Below are 22966 nucleotides of genomic sequence, written 5' to 3' on the forward strand. Positions count from 1 at the left end.
GATCGACAATCTCAGGAACTGGCTGAAAAAAAGCTTGAAAAAAGTTGCTCCTATCGTCGAATAGATTGAAATTAAGTCTATCTTGCGGTGGCCTTGCCTAGAAGATGCAAGCGTCACTTCCAGTGAACTACGCAGGCGTTTATTAAAATCAGGATTGAAAAAGAGTGGAACAAGTATTCATTCTTATAGTACATCACTGGCATCTTAATTCTTGCAGACTCGCATCCTTCATATACCACTTTTTTTATATCTGTCAGCAAATCATTCTCTTATTGATGCTTATATTTTATAATCCAGTCCTGTTCCATATTTCCAATTTATGCAACATGCTTCTATTCTGTATCTGTCAAATACTAATACTATCAAGGTGCACCCATTCCCCTGAGCTACTCAACGGTAACATAATTGTAAAATTTGTTCAAGCTGCTCAATTGTTATTTTTCCTTAGAAACCCATGCTGTTCCTTGCAAAGTAGAGTCGCTGTCAACTCATTTTTATACACGAGTGATTACTAACTTTATTACTAACAGAATTCATATTAATTTTGTGCAGATGATCTAGTACCTGTCCTCTCTCTCTCTCTCTCTCTCTCTCTCTCTCATTTCAGTTATTTTTAGTATGAGAGCCCGTTTCTGTGGAGGTGTATTGATAATCTATGAGTTCAGAAACTGCTAAGCTTCTTCACACTAATTTTCAAAAGGTTTACACTAAATGTGATTATGAATAAATATAAAATATAAAATAAAAAGCTTTAGCTGATTTATTTATTTGTTTATATATAAAAAAAATGGATAATCTGTCCTAAATATCGATAACGGATTATTAGTTTGAGAGTGTAAGGTTTTGAGTTTGCGCAGTAGTTTCTTCCATTTTGTGGATAGATTAGGAGTAATTGGGGTTGTATTTTGTCCACGTGGTTGGAGGATGAAAAGTTATTGACTAAGTGTATGTTATTTTCAGGTATAGTAATTTTCGATAATATAGAATTTCAGATCGAAAGCACTGTAGTGGATGTTAATTTAAATATTTATGGTTCGCAGAGATAGTAGAAAACCAAGACTTAAGTTATCTTTCATGTGGCCCCGATCACAATGGCCGCCGCACGATAAAATATGGTTGTTTTGTCTGCTATTTTTCGTGAATACATTCAAGTTATATTTCCGATTTTCATTTCGCTATATTGTTAACAATATAGTTTGTGTGATAAGTATAAGTAAATTATAGCCTATTAAAGTGAATCAGATGATTGCAAATGTCTTTCGGCCTCGTTCATTGTGTGGCATCCATAGATATATACTACACTCCGTGTATATATTCACGTCTTTCCCCAATTCTTGTGATTGCTTTTAGGTTATGTTATGATGATGCAGTTTTTAGTGAGTGTGCATGATAAACGTGATTTAATGCAAACTATACTAAATATGTATAAACGAAGTGAATCGCCATCTGATTCACTGAGCAATCAGATTACTGTAACCATTACATTATTTCATAAGGAGACAGGCCAGTGAATACAAGAAGCAGAATTTTCTTATGTTCTCATGAGCTCATTTATCATAGCATTTTCATTACAAATAATTCTTAATTAGTATATTAACCTATAGTAACTGATCGGATTGAACAAGTATATATTTTTTTAAAAAAAATTGAGTGGTTACACGTAGTTTTAATCTTAAAAAAAAACAGCATATGCATCCATGAAATTTTAATGGGGAAGAAAAGCATAGAGAAAACAGTACATTGTAAATTTCATATGGTGAAGAAAATATTTTAAGTAACTTTGTTAATAAGATAGAGTGAACAGGTTGTCTGGGTTACTTTTTAAATGTTCGTATAACACATTTGCTATAGGTTCTTCACGATTACTTGTACATCACTTTGTGTGTGTGAAATACACATATAAATGAAATATAATAAAGCTGAGGGAGAACATGCAATAACTAATAATAGTAAAATGTCATGCAACTGTGTAATAATAGCTAATGCACATGTGGTTTTTTTTTTTTGTATATTCTTTTATATAATAGAATTTTTGTTACTTCACGACTGGGCTACTTGTATATAGAGGCTCATGACTATATCAGTTGCCTTATTATTCCATAATGCATTGCATTATGGAATAATAAGGCAACATTATGCATATCCTTACAGACATGTATAGTGATAAAATGCTAGTGCTATAAGTCTTGAAGTTCATGCACAGACTTTTTGCTTGCACTTTGATAAAGGATGAAACCAAGAATATATATTTCTTGGCATCTTTAATTTATAGTATAACCAAGTGAAAAAAAAACTTTCAACACCTATAGCACATCAATGCTGTGTGTGTGTGTGTGAAGTGGATTAGAAGAAATGGGGAATCTGTTCACATTTTGTTTTTATCAGCTGTGGGTCGTAATCTTTGGAGAAGGCAGAGCAACGGAGACTGTTCCACAGGACAGAAGTAGATGGAATGAAAGAGGAGGCAGTGGAGTTTGGTGAGTTTCAAGATGGACTGTAAAAGGGTGTTAGTTAGTAGTGGCTCTTGTTTTAATGATTTTGGAGGAGAGTAGAGGAATAATAGTGGCCAATTCAGCAGAGCACTGTCCATGAAAGTATCTGTAGAAGAGGCATAAGGCAACAACTGAACGGCTGTGAGAGAGGGATCATTAATTAGCTGGACAGCCCTCTTCTGGATAGAATCTAACAATCTTAGAAAGGATTTTGGTGCACTGCCCTAAATATGGGAGCAATATTCTATGGCTGAGCAGGTTTGGATTTTGTATAGAGCTAGCAGCTGCAAAGGTGTAAAGTAGTGTATTGTGCGAAAAAGTACACAGTTTTTTGGTAGTTACTGAAGCTATAGTTGAACCCTGTGATTGTGCTAGGGGGAGATCGGAGATGCTGGTCATGTTTGGATTTCTCAGTATTGGTAAAGGGGAAGGATGTGAGCTTTCTTGCAAGAGATCAGACAGAACTGAGTTTTGGTGGCTTTGAAGTTTACAAAGTTGTCCTTCCCCCCACTGATATATAGCTAGGAGATCTGAGTTCAGTTTGCTGGTTGTGGTACATCTTGAGGATTCTATAATACTTGAGCACCACAAGGTTTGTCGAATGAAAAGGAGGAATGGAGTGTACTGCCATCAGCAAAGCTATGGATCGGATTGGAAGTCTGTGAGAGCATGTCATTTGTATACAAGAGGTCTCTTAAACGAGTTATTTGATCCATAACTTAAAACAGTGATGGTTGTTTGGTTCCAGCCTGTGTTAGGCCTACCTGGTTCATGGAAACATTAATGCAGTTTGTATAACTGAGTTCTGAGGTATTTCCTTTGGTTTCTTTCAAAAATTATGGTTTGTTAGTGATTTGCATTATGTCTCAGGGTAGAGAACTGAGGAAATGGTGATGGCAGCTTTAATTAGAGAGTGTATGGTGTGAGGTAGAAGTGTGTATGATAAGATTTAGGGAGATAATGCTGTAGGTGAAGAAATATAAGGTGATGGGTGGGAAATGTTTAGGTAAATTGGTTCAGTATGTGTTTGCTTTAATCTCTCACTTGAAGGTCTAAATTTATTGATAGACTTGGGTTTGGTTGTCAGTGATGACTAAAGGGTGGAACCATGAGTATCATGTGGAATAATTGTGGGGGATTTTAATATTGTATAAATTGAACAGAGGAAACTAAGAAGAGAACTGAATAATCACTTTTCACTTCATGACATTGCTGAATCACATTGACTAAGATGTCATTGTTGTCCTTTGGCTAGTGAATGAAAATGACCATGTAGTCTTGACTTGGGTGCAAATAGGCATACAGAAATATCGAGAAGAGAATTTGCGGAGTTATAAGGCAAGACAAAAAAAAAGCAGCTTGAGGCTACTATGGATGGAAAAATTTGAAGAGATCAGTAGCACATAGGAGCTAGTTAAGAAAGATGTTAGCAGTAGTGGCAAATTGTATATCTTGGGTAAGGATAATAGAAATTTGGAATAAAAATGGATAACTAGGAGATTTAACTAGAATTGCAGATAATAAAAAGAAGCTATGGATAAAAGTATGAAGTGAGAGGTAGAAAGCAGTCTGCCAGAATATGAAGCTTAAGCAACGGACTAGGTTAGTAAAGAAGGAAAAATTAGAATATGAGAGATCAACACTGTGATGATCTAAAGGGCGGAAGCTCTCATTATATGGTAAGTAGAAATAATTATATGATAAATGACTGCTAGATGAAAATAGTGGTAGTATAAGCAATGCAAAAGTATCAAGGCTGTTGAACTTTATCTTGGTACAGCAGATTTTATTCCTAGAGGGGATGGGGTGGAATGAAGGATTGGAAGTAAATCTAAATACTCTAAATTGTCTGTGGGATTGGATGAGATTTTGCTATGCATTTTAAAGGGAAATGCTAATGAATGACAGTACGTTTGACATGGTTGTTAATGAGTCTTGCAACTAGAAAAGTGCCTAAGGAATGGAAGCTAAAGAGATAAAGATAGTGCAGCAATAGAATGGACACATCACACTGTGGACTAGTTTATATTTCTGTGATTTTTAAGATCAGGAGAAATTAGCTCACGTACAGAATTTGGCAGTGATGGTAATACAGTATATATTATGGTCAGCATGATTTGTTAAGTAATCTGGCTGTCTTTTATAACAAAGTAACGAGTAGTTGATGAGACATCATGTACTGCAATTTTTCTGAATTTTGCTAAGGTATCTGACAGTGTCAGATAATAAGTCAATATCTGTGCCCAAATGTTGCAACTTAGGTTGGAAATTGGCTGTTTGTCAAAGAATTATGTATGGGTGAGCAGTATCAAGATAGTAATGGTGGTTTTCTGGGCTTTTACTTTTCATTATTTATTATGCTCACTGTAACAATATTATTACTTATTGCAGGAAACATTCAGTTGTTTGCAGATGATGTCAAGCTATGGAAGGTTATTAGTAATATAGTTTGTCCACCAATTAGAGATCCTTTGACACTTCTGTGCAACTCAGAAAAAGGAGAATCCATTCCGATAATAGGGTAATCAGTCCGTATAGTGGGATGAGTTGTTTATTATTATTGGTCGGAAAATTAACTTCTCTTTTATGATTATTGTAGTTAACTGTGTTGCTTGTATAACAGTTGGAAAATTTTACCTATAAAGCATGTGATTTCGCGTGTTGGTGACCAATTTCAACGTCCTTCATTTCTTTCTCCCCTTCAGCATGAATCGACTATTCTTTGAAAGACGCGAAGCAGGGACCTACAAATGGTGGGCAAACTATACTGCTGATGCTCTTCAGGATTTGAATAAGCTGGAAAGTGGAGAAATAGATAGTTTCATTATCATTGCCATAATAATAATATTTCTGCTGTCTAGAATTCAAAAGAGCCACCAGGACAAACTTGATGCAGGAACAAATCTCAGTAGCATTAAAAAAAAAACAAAAAAAAAAAACAAGTCTGTGTATTTGTTCTTCTTGGATGCTCTGTAACAGGACTAGACAAGATTCCAAATATTTTGATTCAGGCTTACAAGTGATATGGAAATGTATTTAAAATTGCGTTACTAAATACAGCACATTTGTGTTTTTATAAAGAATGCCTATGACATGAATTTTTCATTCCATTATTGTATTATTCAGGAATTCTATGGAATCATGATACTCATGGTTTCATGAATATTAGGTTTGCTTTCATTAATTGCATATTTGTATATCTAGTTGATTTAAGAAATTATAATGTTTGTATTTTATTAATTAGGTAATTTTTAAAAAATGCCACGCATTCCTACTGTTCATAGTAAAACTTATGTGACTCCCAGACGCCCATTTGAAAAAGAGCGTCTAGATCAAGAATTGAAGCTTATTGGAGAATATGGGTTGCGTAACAAAAGAGAGGTATGGCGTGTAAAATACACGTTAGCAAAGATCAGGAAGGCTGCCAGAGAACTGTTGACATTAGAAGAAAAGGAACCTCGTCGACTTTTTGAAGGTAAATTTTTTTTTTCTGTATATATGGAGTAAAACCAGGTTTAAAATAGCTTGGTATCTTTAACATATATATATACACACACACACAGTAGCTCATATGCTATAGTGAACATTATTCACTATAATGTATAATGAACTACTAAAATCTCAGTGAAAAATTCTTTTCCCCATAGCACATAATTCCCATGAGAGGAAATCTGTAATAAAAAATTTTCTGGACAACAAACTATGTGGAACTTCTGAAGAGATAAATCATCATCAAATTCAGGGGTAGTGTACAGGACATTATGATAGTACTGCACCAAAAAGTTACACCATTACTAACTTTCAACAATTTTCCTCTAGATTAGCCATCGACATTCCCATATTATTGGGTCTTATATTTCTGTCTTCTAAGGCACTTTTTACTGCATCAATCCACTTACATCTTGGTCTTCCTCTCCTGACAAAGAACACTTGTTTTGATGATCTTTCCTCTCTAATTCTGTTCAGGTGGCTGTATCACCTGAGATTAGTTCTGCTAACACATTCCTGAATGCTAAATAATGTCAAGTTCTTTCCTAATATAATTTTTCATATGATACTGCTATCGATGCTATCTGTTCAGTCCTTTAATCTTTCTTAGGACTTATCTGCGGTCACCTAAGAGAGTCTTCCAGCTCTCGGATCCATAAGTAAAAATTATTTGAACAGTCTTGTATATATACAGCTAGTTTAATGTTTTGACTAATCTCTTTCTTATTCCATATAAATTTATTCAGTTGACTTACTATTATATCAGCTTTGCTAATTCTACTGTCGATTTCCATATTTAATTTGCATCCTCACTAAAAATTATGTCTAAAGAGCTGAAATGTTTTACTTGCTATAGGTTCTTCATTCAGGATGCAGTTGATGGTTTCTATTTTCTTTCTTTTAATGCTGATTTTCATACCATATTTATTAGTTATTCAATTTAGTCAGGGAATCCTGTAGACTTGTCCTGAATTTATTTAGGAGTAACATCTGCAGAAAGTAAAGAGCTGAGATTAGCATCTTCAGTTTTGATATTACATTGGATGCCACTTCATAATGTGATCCGTATAGATGATGAATCACAGTGGAGAAAATTTACACCCTTATTTCATACCTGATTTAACTTCAAACCTGTAACTCCTGTAGCTGCTGGTTTACGAATCAAATATAGACTGAGTATTGCTTGATATAATGTCCCATTTTTACCATATAACTGGTGCGTTTTGAACAGCTTTCCTCATGGTGGCTTGTCATATGCTGCCTTGCCTTCTTACCTGGAACACACAGGGAAATACCTGTAATTCTCACATTCAATTTTATTTCCCTTTTTTGTAGATGTGTGCTATGAGTGCTCTACTCCATCTGGAATTCGATCTTCTGACAGCCACTATAAGACTGTTATACCTCCATACTTCAGCATTTTTGGTCAAATATCAACTTCTGCTGTCTTCCCATATTTCAGGCTTTTGATAGCTTTTTCTACTTCAAGTACTGATATATATTTTAGATGGAATTCCTGTTGAGTGTTTTCTACCACCATGCTGTCAATGCTTGTTTCATTTAGCAATCTTTCAAAGTAATTACTCAGGTCATATAGAAGAACTTCATCTTTGATTTTCATGTCACCATTATCATCTCTGATTCCTACAGTACTCTCTCCTCCATTTCTGAGTTTTTACAATAACCTTTAGAATATTTTGCACCTTCATGATATTTATTTTCTGTGTTCATACCCAAGTCTTCCCATGACTTGTTTGGCTAGTTTTATATACTGCTTCACTTTCTTATACTTTTCTCTGTATTTCCTAAGAGTACAAGCTGACTTACTTGCCAGGAACTTTCAGTATGCTTTCTTATTTTCCTCAACTGACTCTTTAACTTCCTGAGTCTACCATAGAGTTCTGATTTTTATATCCTTGCAGATTACCTCACCACATATCTCTGGTTGAAGCAGTGTTTCTTTCAGGGTTTGCCACTGTATCTCCAAGGTTTGGTTCTCGTTTTCAAAGTCTGAATTTGTGTGTATGTGAGTCTACAGTTCACTTCTGAAAGCTGCTCAACTTTGATTCATTTTTAAGCCTTTCTTACACACTTTTCAATATAAAATTCAGTTTTCCTAATTCGAATCCTATGCATACTCTTGTGTCCTGAACCAGTGAGAAAACACTACTGGCGACAGTAACATAGTCAGTGAAACTTCTTATTCTTTGCATCTTCTCCATATGAATTTGTGCATGTTTTTATGTTGGAACGTAGTGTTAGTAATAACTAGTCCATGTCCTCAGCAGAAGTCAAGCTGGTACTTACCATTATTAGATTTGTTTTTTTTTCCAAATTTTTCCAAGATAAATATCACCCCCTTAATTAAATAATAGATACAGTAGTAATATGTATAATTTCATTGTTGCATAATGTGTTAGGTTCATCAGCATGTTACTTTGCTTTTTTTAGAAACCTATTTAACGTGAAGAGATATTTAATCCTGTCTACATAGTTTGCCATGTCTGTCATTTGTATATATTCTTTGGCTGGTCTCTCTTGCTAAGTGAACCTGAGTTTCCAGGAGAATAAACCCTGCTAGTTTTGTAAGACTAACACGTTGGCATTTGAAAACAATGCTTAATGGAATCATCATTGGCTGCTAAGCTAAAACTAAGCCACATGCCTTAGCTACAGAGACTTAATACTTATACCTGTAGAGCAGCAGGTTACACATTTTAACTCATTCTATTTATGCATAATTACAGGTGGGAAATGAGGAAATAGATAAGGAAGGCTGGTATGAGGAAGCTTATTGAATAAATTTATATGAAATAAGAGAGAAATTAGAAGATCAAGTTAAACACCAGAAAAATGTTCAAACCAATTGCAGCGACTTTTCCTTTCTTTTAGTGTTGCATGGTGATCAGCATTCATTTTTAGAAGTTATGGACTTTACAACCGTGTTATAAATAACTTTTAATTTCCCGACGTTTCGATCTTCATATTAAGATCATCATCTGGAGTATATACAAATATACAAGGACAATTAACCAATAGGTTAACAAGTAGATTAACCAATGATCAAATCATTCTTCCTTTAGCTTACTGTGTATAATGTAACTCAGCTTGTCCTTGTATATTTGTATATACTCCAGGTGATTATTTTAATATGAAGATCGAAACGTCGGGAAATTAAAATAGTTATTCATAACACAGTCATAAAGTCCATAATTTCTAAAATGAACAATTGCAGTGTAATTATGAAATGTTTATCATTGAAACATTTAGGTATTTCCATGGGTGATACTCACCTGAACTGGCTGCCACTATTCCTCCAGTTCCCTCTAATCATATACAAATATAGGCAGCTGGTCATCCCCATACCCCCAGGATACATTAATGATATAATTACAACATGAAGAGAAATAATTAAATAACAGGTTTAATTGTTTCAATATTTGGTCTTTCAAGACATCTTAAAGAATATAATGTTAAAATTGTAATAACACACACATAAGAAACAGTAAGTGGAAGAAAAATTAGAATATGTACGATTGGACTGTCATAGTAGCCTGTACACCCTTTAAGGGTTCATATCAGGAAATTAATGATAAGCCACAACCAATACTATAAATAGCTTTGGAACTACTTATCTAAGAAATATCCTGTATTACTCCTGGCAAGACCACATTACCAACTCTGCTATATTAGATGAAACCCAGCAAGATCCTCTAGTCAGCACTGTTCAAAGAAACCAAATAAAATGGCTCAGACATCCACCCTCTGTACCTTTTGATGCCCTGGTCATCTACACCCCTACAGATGGAAAAAGAGGCAGACTCCGAAATCAATGTTGGAAACATAAGCAATATTCTCCCTGTTTTCTCCCCAACTCTCCATATCAGAGAACCGTCAATTAGCATATGACAGAGAAGCCTGGTTTTCCTCCCGTAGTTCCCCAATCCTTATCTCTAGGAATACAGAACTGCACTTGCTATTCTAGTTAATTAGGAAAGAACTTGACATTGTCAGCATCCAGGAATGTGTTAGCAGAGCTAATCTCAGGTGGTATGGTCACTTAAATAGAATGGGAGGGAAAAGATTAGCAAAACAAGTGTTCTGCCAGGTTGGCAGGAAAACGACCCAGAAGAAGACCAAGTTATAGGTGGATCGATACGGTACAAAGTGCCTTAGACGATAGAAATATAAGATCTGATAATGTTGGAATCTTGACAAGTAACAGACTGATTTGGAGGAAAATTGTAGATAGGAAGTTAGTAATGATGTAATTTTTTCATGTAGTATTATCATATCCTGTACACCCCTTGAGGGTACATGGCAGGAATTTGATGATGATGATACTAGTTAATGAACTTCTGTGGCTCAGTTTTTTACTTATTTTCTATAACTATTTTTAAATTTAATAAAGCATTGCTTTGAGAGTTGTTATATGTGTAATTTGAATTATCAGTCAATAATTCATTAAACTAGCAATTATTATACTGATACTGAATATTACTATTTGCATAATATGATATCCTTTAATGTTATGCCCAACATTTCAACCTTTATATTGTAGTCATCTGGTGTACACAGAGAGAGAGAGAGACAAGCTACATTACATTGCAAACAGTATGACAATGATTTGATCAACCATTATTCTACCCACCTGATCTCTAGTAAAAAAAAAAAAAAATTACATCAAAGCTATATCCTATTTTTTATAACATAGCCTGAGAACAAATTGATATTTTTTAATACAGCAATAGTGGTGGCATGTACCTTCAAGAGGTATTCAACTATGAGAGCACTGCATAATTAAGTTTACATTATTATTAATCTATTAACAATTTTTCTGCAGATTAGTCTGTTACTTGTCAGCACTCCAGTATTATCATATCTAATACTTCTGACTTAATCGGTCAACCTAGATCTTGGTCTTTCTCTGGCTCTTTTCCCCTCCATCTTGGCATCAAACACTTACTTTGCTAACCTTTCCTCTCCCATTCTGTTTAAGTGACCATGCCACTTTAAATTAACCCTCTTCTCACATTCTTGAATACTAACAATGTCAAGTTCCTTCTTAATATCTCCATTTTTAATGTATTATGCCATTTGTTCATTCCTAATTTTTCTCAGAACTCTCATATCTTATGGTCTAGTCTTTGATCTAGTGCCTAACTCTTAGATCCATAACTTAAAACTGGTTAGAACACTGTTTTGTATATACAGCTAATTTAGTGTTTTGACTAATTTCTTTCTTATTCCATATAAATTTATTCAGCTGACTTCTTACCATTCTGGCTTTACTAATTCTGTTGTCTCTTTCCATATTTAATTTACCGTATCCACTAAAAATTGTGGCTAAATAGCTGGAATGTATGTTAAATTTAGTTCCATGTTTGCTCTCTAAAGTAGGATCTCCAGATTATTTAATCCTTATCCCCCTCCCCATACACAAGGGTTAAATAACAGCATATTATAATATAAAAACTTTTATGGGTGTATTTAACATAAAAAGTTATCATCATCATCAAATTCCTGCCATGTACCCTCAAGGGGTGTAGAGGATATGACAGTACTACATGAAAAAATTACATCATTACTAACTTCCTATCTACAATTTTCCTCCAAATCACTCTGTTACTTGTCAAGACTCCAACATTATCAGATCTTATATTTCTATCGTCTAAGGCACTTTGTACCGTATCAATCCACCTATATCTTGGTCTTCCTCTGGGTCGTTTTCCTGCCAACCTGGCAGAGAACACTTGTTTTGTTAATCTTTCCTCTCCCATTCTATTTAAGTGACCATACCACCTGAGATTAGCTCTGCTAACGCATTCCTGGATGCTGACAATGTCAAGTTCTTTCCTAATATCCTCATTTTTAATATGATATTGCCATTGATGCCATCTGTTCATGCCTCTAATCTTTCTCAGGACTCTCATATCTGTGGTCTCTAGTCTTTGGTCAAGTGTTTTACTTCTGACCCAGCTCTCAGATCCATAAGTTAAAACTGGTTTGAACACTGTCTTGTATACAGCTAATTTAGTGTTCCGACTAATTTCTTTCTTATTCCATATGAATTTATTCAATTGACTTCCCACCATACCAGCTTTGCTGATTCTGTTGTCTATTTCTATATTTAATTTTCCATCTTCATTTAATTTACCATATAAAAAGTTATATGGATAAATATTTACTGTTTTTTGCTAAAAGATAGTTATAACTTATAGGTAATGCCTTACTCAGGAGACTTGTGCGTATTGGAGTGTTGGATGAAAGCAAGATGAAACTAGATTACGTACTAGGCTTGAGAGTTGAGGATTTCTTGGAACGTCGACTTCAGACCCAAGTATTTAAGCATGGTTTGGCCAAAAGCATCCATCATGCTCGTGTACTGATCAGACAGCGACACATCAGGTAATATATTCTTTCTTGTTATATCATGCTTTAATATCATTTTGTTCTAGGTGTTTATCAGAACCCCCCCCCCCCCACCGCCGCCCATATATGCACATTATATATGTGGTTTGTATGTGCCAAAAGTTGTAAATGATTTACTGGTAGACTAAAGGTTTAGCATTGTTCAAGTTGTAACAATATTTATGGCTAGACTAAGTATTGCTCTTGTGATTATATCTGTTTCCAGGGGCCAGAGATTTAGCAGCTGTTGCTAAAGATGGAATGATTCCTCTGTATGAATCATGTAATGATTAAATATACACACGTAACCACCGTATGAGATGTTTTAATAAGAAAATATTTTATCCTAAGTATCATACGACATCTTCAGTACAGTTAATTCAAACAATTTTGACTTGAATTACTAGGAATCACAGTTATGGTGCATGCTTACAATGGAATCCCTCTATGCGTGCAGTAGCGTGTTATATAATTAAATTAGAATATATCTGAAAGGAAAAAAAAGGTGGGATTACATTAAAATGGGATGACATATATAAAATTATTTTACACAATTTAGGATGACAATTTCCCAAGCTTTAGGGGTAGTAAGAGTGTCATTACAGTTCAAATTGGGTCTGTGATGTAAGCTTCAACACTTTCTTTATATAAATGTTCATGTTTATATAAAGAACCATGTAGAAGTTTGGTCTTTTTCCAATGGATCCTATGGTTTGGGTTTTCAATTCCGTGTTGTGCAAGGCCAGATTTCAGTAATTTGATAAGACGGATATGGTCTTGATGCTACGAAATGTGTTTGCTAATGGATCTACCTATTAAATTGTCCTACTATGGACAGATTACAGGAACATGGGTGAACAGGAACCAGAGGTGAGAGTTTGTCTTTAGGAGAAAGTAACCAATTGTGGATCTTTTCATTGGTTTATAGGTAGCAGTCAAGTTATATTTCCTCATAATTTTTGAAAGATATTTGGAAATGCTTTCGAGATGAGGTATGGGAATACTATGAGCTTGTTCTTCACTAGGTTCATGTGTGGGGAAGTCATCATCAAATTCTTGACATGTACCCTCAAGGGATGTACAGGATATGATAGTATTACATGAAAAATTTACATCATTACTAACTTCCTATCTACAATTTTCCTCCAAATCAGTCTGTTACTTGTCAAGACTCCTACATTATCAGATCTTATATTTCTATCGTCTGAGGCACTTTGTACCGTATAAATCCACCAACATCTTGGTCTTCCTCTGGGTCGTTTTCTTGCCAACCTGGCAGAGAACATTTGTTTTGCTAATCTTTCCTCATATGGTCACTTAAACAATGGATGAGGAAAGATTAGCAAAACAAGTGTTCTCTGCCAGGTTAGCAAGAAAACGACCCAGAGGAAGACAGAGATATTGGTGGATTTATACGGTACAAAGTGCCTTAGACGATAGAAATATAAGCTCTGCAAACGCTTTCCTGGATGCTGACAATGCCAATTTCTTTCCCAATATCCTCGTTTTTAATATGATATTGCCATTGATGCCATCTGTTCATGCCACTAATCTTTCTCAGGACACTCATATCTGTGGTCTCTAGTCTTTGGTCAAGTGTTTTACTTCTGACCCAGCTCTCAGATCCATAAGTTAAAACTGGTTTGAACACTGTCTTCTATACAGGTAATTTAGTGTTCTGACTAATTTCTCTCTTATTCTGTATTAATTTATTCAGTTGACTTCGTACCATACCAGCTTTTTGATTCTGTTGTCTATTTCCATATTTAATTTACCATCTTCACTAAAAATCGTGCATAAGTAGCTGAAATGTTTTACTTGTTCCACAGGATCTCCGTTCATAATGCAGTTGACATTTTAATCGATTCTACTTATTTTCATTGTCTTTTGATTGCTGACCTTCATACCATATCTATTACAACAGTTATTCAATTTAGTCAGGGAATCTTGCAAACTTGTAGCGGATTTATTTAGAAGTATAACATCGTCTGCATAAAGCAAAGAGCTGACATTAACATCTCCAATTCTGATATCATGTTTAATACCACTTTCCTTCATAATGTGATCCATATAGATAATGAATAACAGGGGGAATGATGTACATTCTTGTCTCACACCAGATTTAACATTAAACCATCTTCCAGTACTTCCTTCAATTCTAACTGCTGACTTACAACTCTGTTGTAAGTCAGAGCTACTTAAAGTAAATCAGAGTTACTTATTGTAAGCAAGGGGATGCTTAAGGATCAAAGCTGTATAACTGAGAGGAGACCTCCACATAGCCTTTAAAGGAATGCAGAAAACTTACCACGGCTTCTGACCTAATATCCAATCCTCACCTTCTCGTGGTGCACCCTGTTGGGTATCTACCTGGATACTGAACGAACGAGGATGGGCTGGCAATTTGGGATTTAGCCGACTAAATTGTATTCTTATTGGTTAAACCAAAATAAAAAAAATGATGGTACAACATGACAAGATTTCATGCCGGCAGGGGCATCGCCCGTTAAACAAGACCCTGTTGTTTTCACCAGGGCGAACAGTGAAAAGTCAGCTACTGGAACAAATCTGAAAACACACCCCAACTCAGCATCACCAGAGTTAAAGATCGGTACTATCAACATAAGAAGCCTCAATGGCAAAGAAATGCAGCTGGCTGAGATAAGTACCAGATCGACATAATAAGGGTGACTGAAACAAAAAAGACGAAAACTGGTGAGATCTTTATGAGTAATAAATACAAAATGTTATATTCAGGCAATGACAATCAAGGAAAAGAAGGAGTTGCCATAGTGTTCAACACCAAATACGAGGCTAATCTTCTTGAATGACAGTCAGTCTCAAGTAGAGTGATGTGGGCAAATATGAGAATGGGGAACTGAACAATGAGACTTATTTGTGCCTATGGTACCAGAAGGTTCTACAAAGTTAGAAGTGGAGAAATTTTTTGAAGCTTTAGAAAAAGCAACTGACACAATGAAAAAGGAAAAGTTGGTCCTTGTTGGGGATCTAAATAGCAGAGTAGGAAATGATTGTCAGACATACAAAAATATTTTGGGAAAATTTGGAGAAAAGAGCAAAGCTAATAATAATGGCAAATACCTGTTGGATTTCTGCTCAGGACATGGATTGGTTATCACTAACACCATGTTCCAACATAAAAAATGTGCACAAATTCACATGGAGAGAAGAGGCAAGGAATAAGAAAAGTCTCAATGAGTATGTTATTTTGATAGTGATGTTTTCTCCCTGGTGCAGGACACCAGAGTGTACAGAGGATTTGAAATTGGAAGCGATCACTATTTAGTATTAAGCAGGATAAAATTGAATATCATATTGATAAGAATAACGTATAAGAAAGTTTTAAAGCGAATAAAAGTTGAGCAGCTCTCAGATGTGAAATGTAGACTAAAATACACAAAGATTATTGAAGAAAAAATGAAAGCGTTTGAGAACAGGAGCCAAACTCTGGAGATTCAATGACAAGCCTTGAAGAAAACCCTGATTGATTCACCCAGAGAGGCATGTGGTGAGGTTGTCTGCAAGGATATAAAAATCAGAACTCCATGGTGGACACAGGAAGTTAAAGAGGTAGTGAAGGAAAAGAGGAAAGCATATCAAAAGTTCCTGGCAAATAAGTCACTTTTTGCTCTTAGAGAATACAGAGACAAATGTAAGAAAGCTAAACAGTGTGTAAAACTAGCTAAACAAAAGTCATGGAAGGACTTTGGCAAGAACATAGAAAATAAATATCAAGAAGGTGGCAAAATATTCTGGAGGTTGTTGAAGAAACTTAGAAATGGAGGAAAGAGTGCTGTAAAAGGAGTTAGAGATGATAAAGGTGACATGAAAACAGGAGAAAAGGGTATCCTTGAAGTATGGAGTAATTACTTCGAAAAATTGCTAAATGAAACAACCAGTGAGAACATAGTGGTAAAAAGTCAGGAATACATATCCATACTTGAAGTAGAAAAAGCTATCAAAGGCTTGAAATGTGGAAAGGCAGCAGGAGCAGATGATATTCGACCAGAAATGCTGAAGTATGGTGGTATAAGTCTTAAGTGGCTGCACTGCATAGTTCAGAAAGCCTGGACAGAGGGACGAATTCCCCATGATTGGAGTAGAGCTCTCATAGTACCCATATATAAAAAGGGAAATAAAACTAAATGTGAGAGTTACAGTGATATTTCCCTACTGAGTGTTCCTAGCAAGATCTATGCAAGTATACTTGAGAAACAGTTGAGAAGAATTGTGGAAGAAAAGCTTGGTGAAGAACAAGCTGGATTCAGGCCAAATAGAGGCTGTCAGGATCTTATCTTCACTTTACAACAAATAGTTGAGAAAGTATGGGAATATAACAAAGATCTGTATTTAAGCTTTCTCGATTTGGAAAAGGCATATGATAAGGTGCCAAGAGAGAAGCTATTCAATACTTTGCAGTTATATGGTGTCAATGGGGCATTATATCAAGCAATACTTAGTCTTTATTTGAGTTGTAAGTCAGCAGTTAGAATTTAAAGAAGTACATGAAGATGGTTTAATGTTAAATCTGGTGTGAGACAAGGGTGTATATTATCCCTTCTGTTATTCATTATCTATATGGATCGCATTATGAAGGAGAGTAGTATTAAACCTGATATCAAAATTGGAGATGTTAATCCAGCTCTTTGCTTTATGCAGATGATGTTATACTTCTAAATAAATCTGCTACAAGTCTGCAAGATTCCCTTACTAAATTGAATAACTGTTGTAATAGATATGGTATGAAGGTCAGCAATAAAAAGACATGAAAATAGGTCGAATTGTTGGAAATGTCAACTGGGTTGTGAACGGGGAACCCGTGGAACAAGTAAAACATTTCAGCTACTTAGGTACGATTTTTAGTGAGATGTTAAATTAAATATGGAAATAGGCAACAGAATCAACAAAGCTGGTATGATAGGAAGTCAATTGAATAAATTCATATGGAAGAAGAGAGAAATTAGTTGGATCATAAATTCGCTGTATACAAGACCGTATTCAAGCGAATTTTAACTTATGGATCTGAGAGCTGGGTCAGAAGTAAAACACTTCACCAAAGACTAGAACTGCAGATATGAGAGTCCTGAGAAAGATTAGAGGCATGAACAGATGATATCAATGGCAATATCATATTAAAAACGAGGATATTAGGAAAGAACTTGACATTGTCAGCATCCAGGAATGCGTTAGCAGAGCTAATCTCAGGTGGTATGGTCACTTAAACAGAATGGGCGAGGAAAGATTAGCAAAACAAGTGTTCTCTGCCAGGTTGGCAGCAAAACGACCCAGAGGTAGACCAAGATATAGGCGGATGGATATGGCACAAAGTGCCTTAGACATTATAAATATAATATCTGATAATGATATTGGAGTCTTGGCAAGTAACAGACTGATTTGGAGGAAAATTGTAGATTGGAAGTTAGTAATGATGTACATTTTTCATGTAGTACTATCATATCCTATAATAAATTTAGTTTAATCCTTTATCCAAGTGTGTGCAAACAAAGTTTGCACCTGAAAGTATCTTCAGGACTGGGGTAAAGTGATACAACACCAGGCTACTCCTTGCAAAGTGGAGCAAGATACCAACACTCCTATCTCAAAAGATGGCACACCGTTTGGTAGCTCCTATAGGAGGAGATGACCTTGCTAATGCTTCTGCCTTGGTATCTCCACTTGGGCCTGGCTCCCACCGAAGAGACCTCAATAAAGTTCGAAACTAGTCTGGGTAGTGGCCCTTCCCTTAATGCATAACATTATACATATCCACAAGGAGATGTGTTTTTCATTTTGGGAGATACTGAGATATGAGTGTTCGTAGCTTGCTCCACCTTTGCAAGGAGTTGCCCGGTGCTGTGCTACTTTACCCCAGTCCTGAAGATACTTTCAGGCGCAAACTTTGTTTGCACACACTTGGATAAAGGATTAAACTAAATTTATTATAGTCTGACCAAGTGAAAAATAAACTTTCAATATCATATCCTGTACACCCCTTGAGGGTACATGTCACGAATTTGATGATGATGAAATATTTATCCACTTAAGTCTTCCATCTGTAATTTTTTTGTAACTATGCTCTTGAATAAATCCTATTCTAAGTCATCAGGACTTGTGCAAATAATTGTTAAAAATTTGGTATGAATAGGCAGGAACATAAGAATACAATTGATGTTTTCCTGTAGAGAATCTCTTAGTAAAACAGTTCAGCTGTTTAGGCACACTGTTTAATAAAGATGACATAGCAATTATATATAGAAATTGATAATAGAATAAGCAAAAATGGTATAACGTGGGAAACCATAAACTTTTAACTAAAATACCAAACTAACTGCACAGGAATGTTCATACCTATTTTAACTTTGGGTTTAAAGGTTTAATTAGAAACAAAACATTTGATGAAAGACATCATCAGTAGAAAAATCATTAATGAGGAAAGATGTTTGAAGAATACTTTATTGCAGAATTTAAGACTTGAGTTAAACTGAATGGGGGTGAAAAAGTTAGCAAAGCTAGTATTTGTTTAATGACAGGATGCCATGAAAAAGAACCAAAGTCTAGGTACGTTAGTATTTAGTAATATCTCTGAAGACTGAGACGTATGATCTGACAGTAATGTCCGTGCAGTTAGGCCTAGTGGCTGTGCGCTTCGCAACCATATGCCTGGGGAAGAAGTGTCCTAGGTTCGATTCCTGTTGGAGACATGAGGAGCTGAAAGATCTTCCATAGCCAAGTTAACTGGTCTTGGGTGTGGACAGTAGGGTTTTTTCCCCAGTTTTTCCTGGGTTTTTTCATCTTGCAAAGCAGGCAAACTGGCCTCGAGAACTCAACACTATGGACATAGGATACACTGGGACGTGGGGCTGACCACCTTAGACAGTATAGAATATCTGACAAATGAGTAAAAGATTAATTTTGAAAGAAAATTGTTGATGGAATGCTTGTGATGTAAATTATAATTTACATTAAGTATAATTTTATTTTAACTTAATTATACAAGACATCTCTTGGAGGTAGGTGTCAGGAATTGATATTAAAATATCCAATAATTTTTCTTTTTTATTATTTTTTTGCTTAAAGAAGGGGATCCTCAATGTAATTACACGTTGATTGATTGTGAAAAGGGCATCTGTGATCCTATCACTTTTTCTAGCAGATTTCTTCACAACCAAAACCAGTGAGGTATGGGAGTGACCATAGACGTCAAATGTGAATTTTTTTATTTTTTTTTTAAATCCTGCAGACTTGTCACGGATTTATTTAGGAGTATAATATCTGTATATAGTAAAGAGCTGAAGATGAAGCCATCTATTAGCTCTTTAATTTTACTAAGAATTCTTGTATATGTGATCTATTTTCCCTGTGATCAGCTGTTACATGCTGCTAATTTTGTGTTTTTAGGTGATTTCTGGTGGACCAAAACTTGTTTAGGTGGCTCAATTCTTCTCCATTCCTAAACAAGTTTTGGTCCACCAAAACTTGTTTAGGTGGACCAAAACTTCTAGCATCTTCTAGAAAATGCTAGTGTTTTTTGCTTGTGAAGCATCATCCGATATCATTACGGCACAATTTTTAGCGAAATATGGAATTGGATAAGAGAATAAGTAAGGCTGATGGGGGAAGGCAGTTGCATAAATTTTTATGGAACAGCCAAAAGATCAAACCAGCAGTACAAGACTTTCCAAATTGGATGAATTGAGGAGCTAGGGTAGGGTCATATACTGGGGACCACACATATACGGAAGTTTTGAGGAAAATCGGATTGCTAATAATATGTGATCAGAATTAATCCAAGATGATGTGATGTTAAACAGAATTTGAGAGAAAGGCAAAACAAGTGTTTGAAACAGCAGAGGCAAAAACTTAGAGGAAGACTAAAATATAGGTAAGAGTGCTTTAACCACCTTACTGGCCATTATGGATCAAATACGCATCCTCATACACTTCGTATCCATCATATATTTCAATGTAATATCAATGGTATTACAATTTTAATATGCACTTCGCATCCATGATAACCATGACGTCTATAGACGTTCTTGGCTGGTAGCTTGGTTAAAAGATCAAAAGATAGGAGATAGGAGCTGATCAAATCAGCTCCTATCTTTTACACATAATAGGCCTATTAGGAAGTAAATTTGTTGATTGAGAACTAGTCATGAAGTATTCTCTTGTATTATCATAATATCTGATACATCCTTTGAAGTACCAGAAAATGATTTTGCAGCTTTACCACTATTCTGCCAAGTGTATCCAGAGGTAGTTGAAATAGTATTATGTAGGGTTTGAAGGTCATCATCAAGGCCACAGTGTGCAGAAGTGTGGATGAAATTCTTCGCGACTTGGAAAAACCTTCTCAGAACTTTCTACGTCCAAATATATGTAGTTTGGTTCCATTCTTAGGGTAGTCAAATAGGCATAATGCTATGCCAGAGTTCATTATAGCAAACTATCAACTATTATAAACTATTCCTGTGGTCCCTAAGATATGCTAGTATGCTAAATTAATTCCATTCGATTGTCTTTTTAGGCCCCATTGCTTATTTCTGAATTTTCTCTGAGTATGTATACATTTTTGGCCTATTTTATAGTATACATTAAAATTGAGTTTCCCATTGAAGTGGCTTCACCATTCTATACATATGCAACATGCAAAAAAATTCAGAAGTTTTCATGTATAATACTTTCTATTTGGAATGAAAAACTGCAGACAGGAAAATAGTGTCATTTATTTTACAGTTGGAGATGTATTTAGCAGTGTCAGAAATTAGTCTTGTATGATATCATTTTGATTTCTAAAGAAAGTTCTTATAACTTGCATGTTAATTATGATCAGTTTTATGTAAAGGTTTATACAGGTAACCCTCATATAACGTGGATGTTAGGTTCCATAGAAATGCCGCTTTATATAAATCGCTTTATGCGAGACTCAGGTCACATAGAAAAAGTAGGGTTATGTTCAGAAATCGTTTTTTTTTTATATATATATATATAATTATATAAACAACATTGACATATCCCACAAAAATATATGGTTTAGTTATCAAGAAGTCAGTAATAAGACCTTGCTTACCACTATGCTGCAATTTTTTAATAAGTTCATAATATGGAGCTAAACAAATATCCAATTGTCTCATGAATTTTCTGGAGCACTCCATTTGAGGGATCATTATCTGTAAAATAACTTCCTAACTTTCTTGCCAAGTCCATCCTTCTGCTGATTTCTTTAAACTGAATTCTTTAGCAGATTCATCACAATCAGAATCTTTGGCAGAACTTTCCCCACCATTTGATTCAACATCATCTATTAATTGTCCTAGTTCCTCCTAATTTAAATCTTTTCCCCATCAATTAATTCACTAATTTCGTTTTCAACCATATCGCAAAAGCCCTCTTAAGTGGTCATTACTATAATAATAAATTTTTACATAAAAAAAAAAGCATTACATATTGTATATAACTCACCAGAAAATAAAGTGCTCAACTTGAGATTAGCACACTTATGATTTTTAATGTGCTGTCCTAGTAAAAAAAAACAAAGGCAATTTTCAACCATAAACGCTATACGGTAAACAGTTGAATACATGCGTGCTAAAGGGTATTTCCCTAATTTAAATTCAATACTTATAACTACATACGTGATACGGGCAGACAAATTTAATGAACATAAAATTTGATTTTTAAGTCGCGCGGTAAAAAATATATGAAAATATAAGTAGTTACTACAATTTGTAGACTGTTATATCAAAACTGCATTGTATAAGTACTGCGTTATACGAGGGTTACCTGTATATATAGGTTGTGCTGACTTTACTTTAGATTTCTAAATTCATGCTGTTATGCTTTTAAATATTACAGCATTATAATAATTTCTGTTGTAAAATTTAATGTTTCTGCTTTTCATATAGAGTTCGTAAACAGGTAGTTAATATTCCATCATTCATTGTTCGACTGGATTCAGAAAAGCACATAGATTTCTCCCTTAGTTCACCATTTGGAGGTGGACGTCCTGGTCGTGTCAAGAGGAAAAACATGCGCAAGGCACAAGGTGGTGCAGCTCATGAAGAAGAAGATGAAGATTAACTTTTGTTATCTTCTAATTTTGAGAAGCTGTTTAACTGAAAAAGAAATAAATATTTGAGAGTTAAGGTTGTTCTGTTTGTGAATTATATACTTAAAGCCACTGTTCACCCGTGCTTCACATGCAGTCAGTGACGAATTTGCTCTGACTGGCAAAACATCAAAGTGCAAATGGTAGACTCTGGTTCTGGAAATTTTTTTTAAAAAAATGTGCATTGTGTAGAAGCTAAATAATACAAATATAATATTTTTAAAGTTTAAAAAAAAACATAACAGTTCCTTCAAATATTCCTCTGATTTCCAAGATGGTGTCTTACAAAAAAAGCTGTAGTTATTACAAGAGAGTTTTGATTTTTGTTTATGCTACACATCTTTTTAAAGTTAATGATCCTAGGCCTTTTTTTTTTTTTTTTAATTATAAATATTACACGCGGCACATCTTAGAGCCACATTTAGAATTCTTTCACTAAAGTTAA

At 34.9% G+C, this 22966-nt stretch overlaps 1 protein-coding gene across 2 annotated transcripts; it reads left to right on the forward strand.

Annotated features, from left to right (window-relative positions):
- Positions 1 to 837: 837 nt before the first annotated feature.
- Positions 838 to 22558, forward strand: RpS9 (ribosomal protein S9). 2 transcript variants are annotated; one of them, XM_090415474.1, is made up of 4 exons: positions 838 to 960; positions 5737 to 5967; positions 12203 to 12389; positions 22319 to 22558. In XM_090415474.1, exons 2-4 carry the CDS (start codon positions 5751 to 5753, stop codon positions 22491 to 22493), a joined length of 579 nt encoding a protein of 192 aa, XP_090271600.1. In that variant the 5' UTR covers positions 838 to 960; positions 5737 to 5750; the 3' UTR covers positions 22494 to 22558. The 2 variants fall into 2 exon arrangements, with proteins under 2 accessions (XP_090271600.1, XP_090271601.1); XM_090415475.1 differs by having other exon boundaries at positions 877 to 945.
- Positions 22559 to 22966: the final 408 nt, after the last annotated feature.

This window comes from Typopeltis vanoorti, chromosome 3 (genome assembly GCF_054136105.1).
Source record: "Typopeltis vanoorti isolate ZY-2024b chromosome 3, IOZ_Tvanoo_1.0, whole genome shotgun sequence".
Classification (NCBI taxonomy): domain Eukaryota; kingdom Metazoa; phylum Arthropoda; class Arachnida; order Uropygi; family Thelyphonidae; genus Typopeltis; species Typopeltis vanoorti.